Raw genomic sequence first — 16,659 nt, forward strand, 5'->3', positions numbered from 1 at the left:
TGAATTTCAATTAATTCAAAGGAAGTTCAACTAATTTTATAGAATTTTAATTAATTCTACATAATTCGAACGTAATCTTCTAAATTTCAAAAAATCCTACTGAATTTCAATGAATTCTACTGAATTTCAATGAGGCCTACTGAATGTCATTGAATTCTACTGAATACCAATTACTTCTACTAAATTTCAATGAATTCCACCGAATTTAAATACATTCTACTAAATTTAATTTAATTCTACCGAATTAAAATAATTTCTACTGGAATTCAAAGAGTCATAGTGAATTTGAACGAATTTCTATTAATTCTACCGCATTTTAAGTGCAGTACCGTCCACCTTATTTTTGATGATTGATTAGGTTATCTTAATTTTAAAAATGGCAAAACTAAAAAATTTTCTATTTAAAAGATTAAATGCTATGAAAATTATGTAGAAAATGAGCCCAGGGTGAAGCCTATTTGTCTATTTTTGAAGTAGATATTGCAAGAATAGTGTATATTTTAATATTTTCTTAAATTTTCAATAACTTCCTTAATATTAAATATTTTTTAATGTTCTTGGGCTCATTTGGAAGCTATCTTTTGACAGTATCATATCAGCTTATGGTTATAAATCGTGAAATTGCATAATCAAATTGCAAGGACTTGAAGCTGTAACGAAAAAGTCGAAAAAATATATTTAAAAAAAAATATATATATAATATAATTTTTATTCCTATTGGCGTACAAATAAGATGTTTTAAAATTTTTCCAACTTTTTTGTTACAACTCCAATTCCTTGCAATTCTATAAGGCAATTTTCAAGATTTATAATCATAAGCTTTTATGATACTGTGAGAAAATAACTTCAAAATGAGCCCAAGAAAATTAAAAAATATTAATATTGAGGAAGTTATTGAAAATTTAATAAAACCTTGAAATAGACAAATAGGCTTCATTCTGGGCTAATTTTCTACAGAATTTTTAGAGCATTTAATCCTTTAAAGAGAAAAAAATTTAACCCTGTCATATTTAAAATGAAGGGAACTTGATCAATCATCAAAAAAGAGGTGGACTTAAACTTTTGAACGGTAGTGTAATTCTACTTAATTTCTACTAATTCTGATGAATTTAAATTAAATTGACTAAATTTCAACCACTTCTGCTGCATTTACATAAATTCTTCCGAATTTAAGTACATTCTACTGAATTTAACTAAATTCTACTGAAGGTCAAATAATTTGTTAAATTTTAATTAATTTGACATTATTTCAATGAATTATACTGAATTTCAAACGTTTCTATTGAATTTAAATCAATTATACTGAAATTCAATAAATTTCACTAAATTTCAATCAGCTCTACTGCATTTCAATTATTGTTACCGAATTTAAATAAATTCTATTGACTCTCGGTGAATTCTACTGAAATTCAACAAATTCTACTGAAATTGAGCGAATTCTACTGAATTTCAACAGATTTTACCGTATATAATACCTTCTAATGAGTTTACATAAATTCTACTGAAATTTGACGGATTCTACTGAATTTCAACTAATTCTACTGAGATTAAATTAATTTAACTAAATTTCAACCACATTGACTGAATTTCATTGGATTATACCGCATTTAAATAAATTCTACAGAGTTTAAATAAATACTCGTGAATTTCAACGAATTCTACTAAATTTAAACTAATCCTATTGAATTTCAATTAACTTAACGGAATTTAAATAGATTCTACTGAAATTCCGTGAATGCTACTGAATTTCAAAGAATTCTATTGAAGCTCAACTAATTTTTTTATTTTTAACGAATTCTGCATTATTTTCACGAGTTCTACTGTATTTCAGTGAATTCTACTGAGCTTAAATAAATTGTACTGAAATTTGACGAATTCTACTGAATTTCTACTAATTCTACTGAATTTCAATCGATTTAACTGAATTTAAATAAATTCTACTGAAGCTCAAACTATTTTTTTTTTATTTTAATGAATTCTGCATAATTTTGACTAATTCTACTGAATATTAGTGAATGATACTGAATTTATATGAATTCTACTGAATATCAATGATTTCTACTGATATTTAATTTTCAGGATTTTTCACCGGTGGCAAAATTTTCTTTAGATTTTTGGGAAAATATTTAATGATTTTTTTTTGTTTGAAAAATTAAATTTAAGAGAATCTTTCAAAACATTTCAAAATATTTCCAGAATTGTCAAAGCACAATGCTGAAGATTATAAGGAATTTTTGTTAAATAGATAAGATTGTGTTTTTAATTCAAGGAAAAATATCAATCACTTTTAAAAGATATTTAGAAGGATTAGAAAATTTGAAAAAAATTAAGAAATACTAAAAAAAAATTTAATATCTATTTTGGAAGATTACGAAGCTTTGAAGAAAAGTTTTGTTTGAGGATTCAACTATTTTGTTAAAGAGTATTATTTTCTTGTCGAATTCAGCTTTTAATTTGTTTTAAATTATTTATTGTTATTGAAAATTCAACAACTTTGTTGAAAATTGGTTTTCTTATTGTTGAACAGTAATTTTCTAAACTAAAAATTATTGGTTTTGGTAAAAAATTCATATTTTCTGATTGACAATTCAACCGTTTGTTTAAAAATTTATATTTTTGTATTAATTCAACTTGTTTTTTAATTAAAAGTCAGTAGAAATTATTGAAATTCAGTAGAATTAGTTAAATTTTAGTAGAATTTATTTAAATTCAGAATAATATATTTTAATTCGGTAGAATTAATTTAAATTCAGTAAAAACTTAATAGAATTAATTAAAGCTTAGCAGAATTTGTTTCAATTCAGTGAAATTCGTTTGAATTCAGTAGAATTAATTAAATTTGATTGTAATTCAGCAGAATTAATTGAAATTCATTGGAATTTGTTTAATATCAGTAGAACTTCTTAAAACTAAGTAGAACTAGTTGATATTGTAAAATTAAATTAAATTTAAAGAATATATAATTTTAATAACCTATCATTTTAATAATAAAAACATTAATTTAATTAAGTTAAATTAACATAAACACCGTAAATATCATTGAAATCCAGTGAAATTAGTTGATATTTGGTCAAAATTTAGTTAAACTGATTTACAATAATTTTCAATAATTCACAAAAAAATTATTTAAATTTATTTAAATCCCTTTTTAAATTGCTGAAATCTTAATTAAATTTAGCTAAACCCATCCAAAAATATAGACATCTAATCGATTCCATCTGAATTCTAAAATTCTCGAAACTTTTCAAACACTATATGTGTGAGCCTCTCCCGCCCCACCTCAAGACTTCATCTCTCCTTAAATCGCCCAAAAAAGTTTAATTACCGTCTGATTTTAAGAATATAGATTCCCTCCGATGGCAAAATGTAAACCTATATATTTTGGCCCCTATCTAATTCGCTTGCACATTTTATGCTTATTTTTTCACGCAATTAAATTCAAGCTACGAGAGGTAGTCGAACATAATGGCCCCTAATTAGTCCTAATTGAAACGTCGAGCAGTTTTTAATTACCGACTCTCTGTCTCAGTTTCCTATACGTGTACCATTTTGCTTATTTCAAATTGAGTTCGGGAGACAACGGAAGTAACAAAGCTAATGAATGACCGGCATTGGATAGAGGCAACAGCATTCATTGACCTTGAGGCATACCGAAGCCTGAATGAATCAGCGCGACGAACTTTGCTTTGCTTGCTTGCAACGCGTCATTCGCTGTCTGCTCGCATTCCTCAATTCCACGTTTCTTCCAGTTTTCCTTACTAGGGGGCTCTCGAGTTTGGCATCCTTTTAACCAATAATCATCACACCAATCGGCTAACCAATAATTGCATTCCCGTTTTTGAGATCCAGGGATATAAAAAAATCTTTGGACTGAACAATAATAATAATAATAATAATCATTTGTTGCAATTTATTTTTTATTATCCTAGGCAAATAATTTACCGCTATGAAAGGACTTGTGGTATGTACTTGCTGTTTATGCTCGCTATCTCCTTCCTGTAAACACGACTCGGTCATTCACGTTCTTTCTCCACAGTGCGGAGTCCCCAGTGCCTCAAGGTCGTCTTAGGTTTCTTACTCCTGATCTTCAACGAAAATTATTTAACAAATTTTTTAAAGTATACAACATCCTTTCTTGCCGTCCTCAGGAATCCGTATACCAAAGATAAGCTTTTTATATTGATTCTACACTCTTTTATAGCCATACAAAGTCTCGAGGTGGGCTCGAATGATGGTTTTTCGGATCCTCTGGATTTTTAGATTCTTGTGAAATAAAAAAAAACACACGAGGTGAGTTTTTGCCATCCAGGGTAATCTATATTTCATAAACCAGGTGTGAATCTTGTATTGTTGTGAGTTTTAGAGAGAGGTAAAATCGTGAGGTGGAGAGAAAAGGGAATTTTTGGTTTATGGGGGTGGAGGACCTGGTTAGTGAACCCTTGGATGGGAATTCTGAACGTGAACGCCAGATTCGCTTCTATCGATCCATTCTTCTGCTCTTTCTCTCCATTTTCTTTCTCTTTTCTTCTTGTTCATGCATTATGTCACGGCGTATTCGCGCAGTATTCCTAGCCGTACGTGAATAACCGTTCGACAAAACACGCCCCCGCACGGGCAATTTATATCCGTGTAGAAGTGCTTATGTGAATGCACATTGCACACCTACAGGTTGCGCTAGGTGAAGTCAAGTTCAGTCAGTAACTATGTAAACTATGTCGTCCTCTTTGTGCAATGTGCATACGATCTGATACAATTTTCTATGCCACGTGTCGATTAAACATGCAACTAAAGATACATTTATAACATTTATTATTTAATTAAAATCCAAGTACACATTTTTTATTTTTAAAATATTGTTAATTAATTATAAAAGTACGAAATATTATTTTAAAAAAAGAGAGAAAAAGATTATTTCCGTCGGGATTCGAACCCCGCTTGAATCGCACGGAAATCACAGGCTTAAAACTTGTTTTTTTTTAATTATATCTTTAATTTGATTAATGTTAACGACAAAAAGGGAAATATCTTCATATTATTTATTGTTATAAATTATTTTATTGTATTGACATTTCTTAAAGCTTATATTTAGAAAAATCGAAAAATTTATATAAAATTGAAGATACAAATATCAATGACCAAATTGAGAATAAATTGTTGAAACAAGTCAAATTCGAACCTCCGTGTTTACAAGAATACCTTATCTTACTTTAAAAGAGTTCCTTATCACAAAGTGTCACTCGTTTAACTTTTCTCATCTTATTATTGCTTTAATAATCTTTAAAAAAAAAAGAAAACAATTTTCAGAAATTAATATAATTCCAAACTTTGAGCAAAATCATTTGTAATTTCAAGAAACGTTTAAATGATGAGCATATTGTTTAGCGCTTGCGAATGACTATCAGAATATTTTTTAGAAGCTAATATCGATTTTTTTCATAATAAAAATAAAGTATATATAATATTATATAATTTTGTGCCATCACATGGATTCCATATTCCAAAAACCAACGCTAAATCTCCATTCTACTTATTTTGACAGACAAAAAAAGTCACGAGGTGGAGTTATTTTTCCGTTTTTTTGTTGTTTTTTTTTGGTCTTCCAGCTCTTTAAAGAATCCCAAATTAACCAAAATTCCCAGTTCCTTTTTTTGCCACCGAAAAGAATCTAAATTTACAGATTGACTCGATAATATTATTTTTCTCACTTTTTGTGGGGAAATTAAATTTCGAGGTGGACCAAATTCTACATTTTTGCACCAATTATAAATTGAAACTAAAATACAATGTTACAAGCACCTAAATTCTAATAAATTCCACTAAAAGAAGCTTGGAATGAGCTAGGGGGCTGAGTTGAGACGATTTATTTTACTCGGTGGAGAAAAAAAGGCAGTCTTTGACGTGGAGTATGCAGGTCTATTATTTTCGTGGGGTATGGGGAGAAAAGTACGCGGGCAAGTCTGCTAATAATACAGCCGCTTGCCTAGGCTGGGAAAAAGGGTGTCAGGCCCGAGACGAAAACGACTAGGCAGTCGGCCAGCCACCTTATGTTTCTTCTGTTTGGTCATAAATGTATGCAAAATCTCAAGAAACCTCAAGAAAGTCCTCTCGGGGATTTTTTTGTCACCCCACATTTAGCCTCGAGACTTCCTCTCAAGTTTAAAATCTCTTTCTCGTCTTTCAGACCAGTCAGAATCACTAAAAGTACATGTTAAATATAAACAACAGTTTTTTAATAGTTTTAAATTGTTTAAAAAATTAAAAAAGTGTTAATAAGTATTGTTTGATATCAGAAAATGTTACTTCTGTTTTAAAAAAATAGAAAAAAAATAGTCAGGTCTCGGGGATTGAACCCCGTTTGGTCGCAGGCGATGCCCCACAGGAGTCTTAGCTCATTTGTTTTTATTGTATTTGTGAGTGTGTTTTAAGGAAGATAATTTTATGCCTAATTCTTGAGTAAGGCTTTCCTCGACTTTTAGACTTCAATGCGATTTGAGTATATCGCTACTGCAAGAATGGTGGAGAATTTGGTTTTCAAATTTCTCGAGGCATTAGCATCGAAGCCTCTAGAGACAAAGAACTGTCAGCCATTTTCTTACGTAAGGCTAATCTATCCAGTTTATCAAAAGTGGAGTGTTCTTTAGAAACAGTATTGGCAATGTTCAGAATAAATTAATTTATAAATGTGAAATATATTCAAAATACATTTCTTCAATTTTAAAGACAGAAATATTTCAAATATTTATTTTGTATGAAAAAATATTTTTAAAAATCCACCGCTAGCGAGAGTGGTTTAAGGTGGTGCCATCTAGCGGCGGATTCATTAAGGCGGTAAATTTCAAACTCTCATACATGTACAATTATTTTCTAAAAAAAAAATTCAAGTCCCATGGTGAGATGTTTATTCTAATTAATAGAGTTGCAAATGTTCGTAGTAAAAGTACGACAAGTGAAAGTATCAAGAGTGTTAAAAATTCGAAGTTATTATTTAATAGTACCGGGAGAAAGTTACTTTATTGCCATTTTTTTTTATTACAATCTCCTGTCTCAATTGTAGACATGAGCAGAACTTAATATTAATAATTTTTAGCATGTAAAATAATTATTTAAATTTATAAATATTTGTTATTGTATTCAAGTATATATATTTTTATTTATATTTTGTATATAATTAAAATTTGATTATATAATCTTTTGAGGGGATGGTTATTATAATCCGTTATAAATTCCCTTTTAAAATTGCAGAATACATCTGTTACAAAATAATGGTATGCGTGCTTTTACTCAAGGTAAAAGGGCGGAATGTTTGGTATGCACGTGTTGCTTGGGAGAACTTGAAAGACGTGGTCGGTCTGATGAGCGAGGCGAACAACTGGTTTTGGCTGCATTTTTGACCTTTTCCATCCGATCAAATCAGTCATTGATGGCTCGTAAACACTATTAAAAATATTCTATTCCTGCCAAAATGATTGAAGTAGTTGTTTTTGTTTTTGTTTATTTTTTAATTGTGTAAACATGCTTAATCGTCTTTTGCCATTGTCTGGATTCCATATTTAAAAAAATCAGCGACTAATCTCTATTCTACAAAATTTTAGAGCTGAAAAAAATCGCGAGGTGTAGGTAATGTTTAGCTTTTCTGGTCTTCAAGCTTTTAAAATTAATCTATAGTGACGTAATGTGGAAGTTCACTTTGTGCCTTGAAATGGAATCTAAATTCAGAGTATGGGCCAAGAATATTATTTTTTTGCCTTTTTAGAAAGATATTTATTTTTGAGGTGGGTCGAATTTGTGAGTTTTGCTTTTGGGCAGTCAGGGAACGTAAGGATTGTTTGTAGCTTAGTTGGTTAGACTACTGGTTTAAGAAGCGCTGAGCCCGGGTTCGATTCCCAGTCAAGATTTTTTTTTTCTATTTTATTTGATATAAAAATATTTTTTCTTTATCCTTAATTCTAATCAATTAAATTTTTTCCTAGAGGTTTTTGCTGAAACAGTTTTTCGTAGATTCTATGCTAGGGATACGGGAATTCGGATAACGGAATCAAATTTCATCGAGTTTTATCGAGTTACGTGCTATCGCGTTTCAACGCCCGTGTTGTGACGAAATCGAACCAAGAAACCTGATTATTTGATTGTTACTTTCTAATCTAAAAATATTTGTAGTAACATAATTATTAACAATTTAATAAATAATATTACATAAAAACATACAAAAGCCAAATTTTAATCTTTGAAGATCTTTTCTTGGATAAATAAGAATTATTTCCTTCAGGATTGATTCTGGTCAAGGAACTTCATAAATTCAAGAAATTTAAAACTGGGAAGAAAAACTGAACTGTTGACAATAATTTGTTTGTTTTGTGTAATATTAATTTTTTTAGTTGAAAATTTAACTATTCCATGTTTGACTGGTCATTTTTCTTCAGTTTTTTTTTTGGTAGAAAACGTATTCCTTCGTGTGAAATTTTAACTATCAGGTTGAAAATTCCTTTAAAAATTCAAATATTCGGTTGAAAATTAATCTATTTTGTTAAAAACAAATAATCTTTCTTTTTATGAGAAAATTAATATCTGTTTGGTTGAAAATTTATCTTATTTGTTAAAAATTTATTTCTTTGGTTAAAAATTAAACTGTTATTTTGAAAATTTATTTTTTAACTAAAAATTTAATTATTCTATTTTCGTTAAAAATATATCTGTCAACAGTTAGTTAAAAATTCACTTCTTCAAATGAAAATGTAACTATTTATTTTTTTGTGGAAAATTTATCTTTGACTAAAAATTTATCTTTTTGGTTGAATATATAACTATTGAGTTGAAATTTTATTTTATTTTGTTGAAAACTTTTCTTTTACTGAAAATTAAGCAATTAAAAAAAACTACATTTTTTGTTTGAAAATGTATAATTTTAGTTGTAAATACATTTATTGGGGTAAAAATTAGATTTGCTGGTGTTAAAAATTATCTTTTTTTTTCATTTTTGCTACAAAATTCATCTTCTGGATTGAAAATTCAAATTTTTGGTTATAAATGCATTTTTTGGTTGAGTTTTACTATTTTAGTTGAAAATTAAATTTTTTGTTAAAAATTGAACTATATTTGCTTGAAAATACGTGTATTTTGTTAAAAATTCATCTTTTTGGTTGAAGATTCATTTTAGTTAATAATTCACCTATTTAACTGTAAATTCAAATATTATATTTATTGTGAAAAATTGATATTTTTGGTTAAGAATTCTACTATTTGATTAAAAATTAGTTTCTTGGTTGAAATTCACAACTTCAGTTGAAAAATTATTTTACTTGGTTAAAAAATATATTTTTTTACTGAAAATTTAACTGTTCTATTTTTGGTTCTTTGGTTAAAAATTGAATTATTCTGTTTTTGATATAAAATTGATCTTTTTTAGTTGAAAATTCATGTCTTTTTTTGTTGAAAATTTGGTGGAAAATTATTATTTGTTGCTCAAAATTTAACAATTCTATTGTTGGTCCTTTGGTTGAAAATTAATTTTTTTACTGAAAATTTAAATATTCAATGTTTACTTGTAACTTTATATTTTTTTAGTTGAAAATTCATTTATTTACTTAAAAACTTGTATCATTTTGGTAGAAAATTCATATTTTTAGATTGAAAAATACAACTTTTTTGTAGAAAAGATTTTTTTTTCTTTGTGGGCTGGAAAATCTACTGTGTTCGTATATTAAATTCTGGTGGGAAATTTATTTATTTTTTTTTTGAATATTCACTTTGTTCAAATTATCTTATTGGTTTGAAAATTTAAGTTTTATATGAAATTGGTATTTTTCTCCGAAAAATTCTATACCCAAGAAAAAATTAGAACAGTCGAGAAAAATAAAAAAAAATGATCAGGGAAAGTCGGGTAATTTCAAAATGGGGATTGTGTAGCAATCCTTCAATTAAATAATGATTATAGATTTTTATATCAGATTTTTAAATTTAATTTTCTATTTTTTGGGTTATAATATTTTTTTTTCAAAATATCTCGAAGTTCATTGATCGATTAGTCGTATTCGATTTGCATCGAGGATATCCGGAAGAAACGCGATATGTGGGGCATCTCGATTCGAGTCGGGAGTATAGATGAATTAACATATAGAAACCTCGGCGAGAGTCCTGAAGGCTTTTAGGCCACAGCAACCTTTCGATTCAAGGCAGTTAATTTATTTTTAAGTATTAATTATTTTTAAATTAAGTTATTTGCACTTTTTCAACAAATTTTCTATTCAAGTTGCAAATCACAAAAAATGTTTACTACAACTATATCTAGGGGAAGCCACCCTACAGTGGGTAATTATTATTCAAGAGCACAAATAAAAGAAAAGTAATCAATTTAAATTTATAAACAAGTGTAGATTCTTGACTTTTATAGAATAAAATTATTTATTTTGCTTATATTAGTGCTTTTGATGAATAATTATCCACTGTAGGGAGGCTACCCCTATTTTTAATTAATTATTAAAAGGGTGGCCAATAGGTCAAAGATAAATCTGGAGATCAAGAGAAAAAAAATTAATTTTTTAAAATACATAAAAATCTCAATTTTCATCTAGAGGAAGTCTCCATACAATGGATAATGCAACCTACAGTGGATAATCATTAATGAAGATCACAAATAAAATAAAAGAAAATTAATTTTAATTTATAAACACGTATAATATCTTAACTGTTAATAGAATAAAATTAATATTTTACTTGTATTAATATTTTTAATCATTAATTATCCACTGTATGAAGGTTTTCTCTAGTTTTAATTAATCATTAATTGTGTGGCGAGTAGGTCAGGGAATTTCTTTTTTTTTAAGTGAAAATTTAAATATTCCAGTTGAAGATTGACAATTTTAGTTAAAAATTCATTTCTTTAGTTGAAAGTTCAATAACTTGAATAAAAGTTGAACAGCTTTATTAAAAATTATTTTTTGTTGTTGAAGGTTGATATCTTTGTTTTAAAATGTAATTTTTTAATTCCTTGTTTTTAAATTTTTTTAATACTGAAAATATAATTTTTCCATTTTTGGTTGAAAAATTTTTTTAGTGAAAAATTCGACTTTTTTGATAAAAAACAAACTATTTTTCTTGGTTGAATAATTGGTCTTTTTTGTTGAAAATGCAACAAATTGGATAGAAATTGAACTACTATATTAAAAATGTATTTTTTGTTGAAAGAAAAATAGTTAAAAATTAACTTTTTTTTCTTACAAATTCATAATTTTAGTTGAAAATTCACCTCTTTGGTTGAAAATTTATGTTTTTTAATTGAAAAGTAAAGTATTTTTTTAATTCTTATATTTTTTGGAAAATTCACCTTTTATGTTTGAAAATTCATCTCTTTTGGTTAAAAATTCATTTTTTCTTGTGATAATTAATTTTTTTAACTTAGTATATTGTTGACTAATTTTTGAATTACACATGTAAATTTTCCATTATTTGTTAATAGGTAATTTTTGTCTTTAATTGAAAATTCAAAAATTTTGTTAAGAGTTGAACTACTTTGTTAAAAAATTTTCTTTGTTAAAGATTTATCGCTTCGGTATCAAAGTTAACTATTTTTTAAATTATTTCTTTTAGTTTACATTTTTTAAATATATTTTTTTAAGATTTATATTTTTGATTTGGAAATTCGTCATTTTTTTAAATTGATATTTTTTATTTAAAATATAAACTATTACATTTTTTGTGGAAAATTCTTTTTTTTCCTTACATCTTTGACTATTTAGTTCAAAATTCAACAATTTTGTTGAAAATGTAATTATTTTATAGACATCTCAAATATTTTGTTAAAGTCTTCTTTTTGGACGGAAATTCAACTGTTGTGTTGAAAATTCGTCCTATTGGATGTAAAATTAATCTTTTATAGTAGAAAAATATAAAAATTTATTTGAAATGAATTAACAAATTTGAAATTTTATTTTGAAATTCTTTTATTCCGTTCATAAAAAAATTTTTGTCGACAATGTTACAAGAATATAATTCTGGTTAAGGAAAAACAGTAAAGTCAGGTAATTTTGAAAATGCGGTTTTGCCGCCACGCTGTATTAATTAATAATCAATAAATAGGCATAAATTAAGAATAAATTGTTCAGTCTTTATCATACAGAGTTTTTTCACTGTTTCGAATAGCACTTTGGAGAAAGATCTCCATGGGCGCCATCTAGTGATGATTTTGTTATTCATTTAAAATCGAGCCAGAATAAATACCTTATAATTGAAAATAACTTACAAATCATTAGACAAATTTTCTGATTGAGAAACCAATTATTTATAATATTATTGTCTTAAAATTATTTTTTTTCGTGTATATACACGTAAAACCTGATAAGCTTATACGAACCAGTTTGTTAATTAATATTGATTATCAAATGACTTTATATAGCTTCGAGACATTTTAACAATGTTTTCCACAGATAATAATTACGATTGTTCTAGATGTGAACATTTTCAGAGGTCAAATCCCCCCCCCCCCCCCCCCCCCCCCCCCCCCCCTCCTTCTTTACAAAATATATTTTTGCTCCCAGTTTTTCCATTCTAGACGTCGACTGATAAAAGCGTAGATGGAAACTTTTTATTTATTTACGAATTTGTAACGAGGTAGAGATAAAAAGATGTATGTAGTATGGACGACATTGGACAGTCACGACGGTATAGACGTGGTAAGCAGGAAGTGGCATCCGGTCGTTATCACGATGCACGGTTTACGCATCGTGTCTATTTCGAACATCGAACCGATGTGTGGAATTTAATTTAGCTCGCTTATTAAATTCTCGCAAGTTTTTTTTTTTTTTTACTTTATTTTGGTAAAATTTACTAAAAGTCAAGTTTGTACTAAAAAGTTTAAAATATGTGCTTGGAAATTATTGTGCCATTGAGGGGAACCCACATACAATATTTTAAGGGCTTATCTATATTTTTAGATTAACCAGACACGAATGAAATCGTGAGGTGGGGGTTATTTAAGGGTTTCTAGAATTTTGAACCTTCTTAAATATTTTGTTTAAAAAAAAAACAATTAAAAGGTCGATCCTTGCTATTAAGGAGATTTTCTATGCCAAATATGGGCTCTTAATATTGTTTCTAGGCGAAACTCTTCATGATTCTAATTCTCAGGTTGGAGATTATTGATTCATTTTTTGAGCCTTTAAGACTTTAGAGTATTTACTGCCATGGAAAGAATGCTCTAATCTGTATTTCGGCTTTTAATGTTACTTTCAGGTGAATTTATGCGTTAAAAAATAGTCAAGTGGAGGTTATTTTTCCTTCATTCGACTTTTTGATCATTTGGAACATTTAGGAACAAAAAGGCGACATAGCTTCGGTTTTTGCCATCGAAGGGATCCTCTATTCCAAAGGTGAAGTCTCAGTCTCACTTTGGGACAAACATGTCGTCAAATAAAATTTTCAGGTGGGGCTATGTTCCCTTTTTATTTTTCTCAGTACTTTTTGGTACATTTTAACGTCAAAGATGAATAGAAAAGACAATTTTTTTGACTGAAATCAATTTTTGGTGTCTACAAAAAAAAAAAGGTTAAATGAGGTTGCAAAAGACGCTCCTTCCGAAAAGGAGCGTGTTGAGAGTGAGAAGTCCTGGGAAGGTGCGTGCGCGACGTACTGTCAAGTATACGAGGTCATGCCAGTGCAAAGAGAATCGGCTCTTTCGAGGCGGTTTATTGATCGTCCGCCAAGTTTCAATGTAGCCGACAGTCTCCCAACGTTGCATTATTCTTCTAGGTCGAGAACACGTGGTCGAGAGCAATGGAAACTAGATTATCGCAAGAGGCACGCAAAGAGTCTTACTCAACTAAAAAACACATTTTTATTTTATTTTAAATTTGTTTTTAATTTCCGAAATATTTCTTATTAAGTTTTAAATTCTAAATTTTCACCAGAAGGAAAAATTGTAGGTGTTCGATAGAAGTTGATTAATGAGAAGCATCCAAGTAGTAGAACTACAGTGGAGGGCAGCCCCGGCGAAGTAGATTGAGTTCGGATTGTCTCGGCCGCGGCCGGTCAGATTCGTTTTCGCAAAAACCGCATCATGGCCGCGAGCCACGTTGCGGGTCAATGCTCCGATCTTCCTCTCCTCTCTTTCCGCTCCTCGATTTGCACGCATGTGCGTATTCTTACGCATGCTTTCAGTCCTCGCATATGGCATATGGACCATTATCAATCGCCCTCTACAGTCAGAAAAAATATTCTTCAACCAAACCTATATTTAAACTTCGTTACAAAAAAAAGCCATCACAGCAGGACACTTTTGCCATTGACTGTAACCTAAATTTAAAACAGCATTGATTTATATCGCTTTTTAAAGATTTTACGTACTCGTAAAGGCGCGAGGTGGAATAAATATGTGTTAAATCTGCCTATATTGCCTTATCATTAGGTTTCTGTGTAAAAATATTTATTGGTGAACTTTTTTGCCACTTAGTAGATTCTCTATCCTGAATATAAACTATGCAACGTAATTTTATTAGTTTTTATTTAGAATTGAAAATTCGAGGTGTAGGAAATTCATCATTTTGTGAGGCTTTCCAATCCTTAAATATCAAGTCGATTTGTGCCATCCTATAGACTCCCTCTACGAAAAATCACCGCTCTCGTTAACCTTGATGAAATTTGAAGCACACTCAAAATGTCGAGATGGGACGCGCTTGCGTAAATTTGTCAAACATGACAAAAGACTTAGAATAAGATAATTTTTTTTTTGTATTTCAGGGTACGAACGGACCACGACCGACGTACGCCGGTGCAAATAATGGAAACGCAGGAGGCGGTGGCGCAGGTGGCGGCGCAGGAGCCGGTGCCGGAAACGTAGGAGTAGGCCCAAACGCTGGTGGCGTTGGGCATGGACTGAAAGGTGGCGCCGGTGGGGGGCCTAGAGGTGGCAATCCAGTGCAATATCGCGCGAGTAATGCGGCCGCATGGGGAGCGCCGACATCTCACGCAGCGGCCGCGGCGGCAGCCGCCGCCGCGGCTTATCCGCCATATACTCGGTATCCAAGCGCCGCGGCCGCCGCTGCCGCAGCGGCGGCCCAAATGCCGGTCGGGGCCCAGCAGATACCGCCAGCTCCTAATCCCTACAGCGCCACTACCTACGCCCAGCATGCATCGGTAAATAATCAAGTATGCATTACACCATTCAACTTATATTCTTCTCATTAGATGATTTTTACACTTTCAATCGAATTGTGCCCTCCAATACACTCGATGGCACACCAAATATTTTACTATCACAACAATACACTTGCATACAAGACAATATACTCGGCCACACCAATACTTTTCTATAAATATTATTTACAGCCACACCAATACACTTTTCACCGTAACTAAGGCATTAATACACTTTTTCGTGAATATTTCTACTGTTATTTACTTTGCAAATATTTTGAATACACCAATACACTTTTATCCACACCAATACACTATACGACACCATTGTTTTTAGTAGACGCGACATTTATTAGTGTTTTTCAAGTAGCAATACTCTGAAGCTTCTACTTAAAATTATTTAATTTCACACCAATACACTTTTTTGTCACACCACTTTCTCTATAGCACCAATACACTTTTTAGTGAACCTATCGACTGTAATTCGCCTAAAAAACATTTTGACCACACAAATACACTTTCATCCGCATGAATACTCCCGACCACACCAATACTTTTAAAATACACCGCCGTCAGTGTTTTTCGATCATTAATTCCTTTTATTTTCTACTGAATCTCTTTTAACTCCACACCAATACACTTTTCTTTGTTATGTACACCAATACACTCATTGCCACGCCGCTTTCTATACAACACCAATACAGTTTTTAGTGAACCTAACGCCTGTAATTCACGTAACAAACATTTTGACAACACCAATACACTCACACCCACACACGTAAACTTTCATCAACGCCAATACACTCTCCACCACACCAATACTTTTAGTCTACACCGACTTTATTAACGTTTTTTTTCGAGTATCAATACTTTTTATTTTCTACTTAAAATCGTTTAATACCACACCAATACATTTTTCTTAATTATGCACACCAATGTACTCATTGTCACGCCACTTTCTATACAACACCAATACACTTTTTAGTGAATCTATCGACTATAATTCATCTAATAAACCTTTTGACAACACCAATACACTTTCAATCAAATAAATACAACCTCCATCACACCAATACTTTTGGTATACACCTATTTCATTAGTGTTTTTCCAACATTGATACCTTTTAGTTTCTACTTAAGATCGTTTAATGCCACACCAATACTTTTATATTCAACGCACTTTCAACATTAAAATACTCTTTTTTACACCAATACTTTCTTTTTGCTTGAAAGTTGTTTCTAATAATTAAAACGTAAGTTTTGCTTTGAATTCCCTAAGAGCCCAATATGCGAAAAAAAATCTCACCAGCATTTTATAAATTTATGGGACCTTCTGTTAATCAAACAAACGTGGAATTTTAATGATAATTGTAAATTTTTTTGAAAATTAAACAGTTTTGTGTAAAAGTTATTCTTTTTGGTTAAAAATTCAAATGGTTTGCTAAAAGCTTGTTTTCTTGAGTTGCAAATTTAACTGTTTTTGGTTTAAATTAAAATCTTTTGTTGTTAAAAATGCCAACTATTAAATGTTTCGTT

At 29.9% G+C, this 16,659-nt stretch overlaps 1 protein-coding gene across 9 annotated transcripts in view; it reads left to right on the forward strand.

Moving 5' to 3' along the window:
* The window catches only part of LOC117175790 (protein alan shepard), a 79,574-nt gene that overhangs the window by 11,468 nt on the left and 51,447 nt on the right, over positions 1–16,659 (forward strand). For 7 of the 9 annotated variants that reach the window (XM_033365880.1, XM_033365565.1, XM_033365641.1 and 4 more), the window contains exon 2: positions 14,728–15,135. In XM_033365880.1, coding sequence (XP_033221771.1) covers positions 14,728–15,135 — 408 coding nt within the window. The remainder of the gene's footprint in view (positions 1–14,727; positions 15,136–16,659) is intronic. The other 2 variants (XM_033366215.1, XM_033365721.1) reach the window with 1 other exon arrangement.

This window comes from Belonocnema kinseyi, chromosome 1 (genome assembly GCF_010883055.1).
Source record: "Belonocnema kinseyi isolate 2016_QV_RU_SX_M_011 chromosome 1, B_treatae_v1, whole genome shotgun sequence".
In the NCBI taxonomy this organism is placed as follows: Eukaryota; Metazoa; Arthropoda; class Insecta; order Hymenoptera; family Cynipidae; genus Belonocnema; species Belonocnema kinseyi.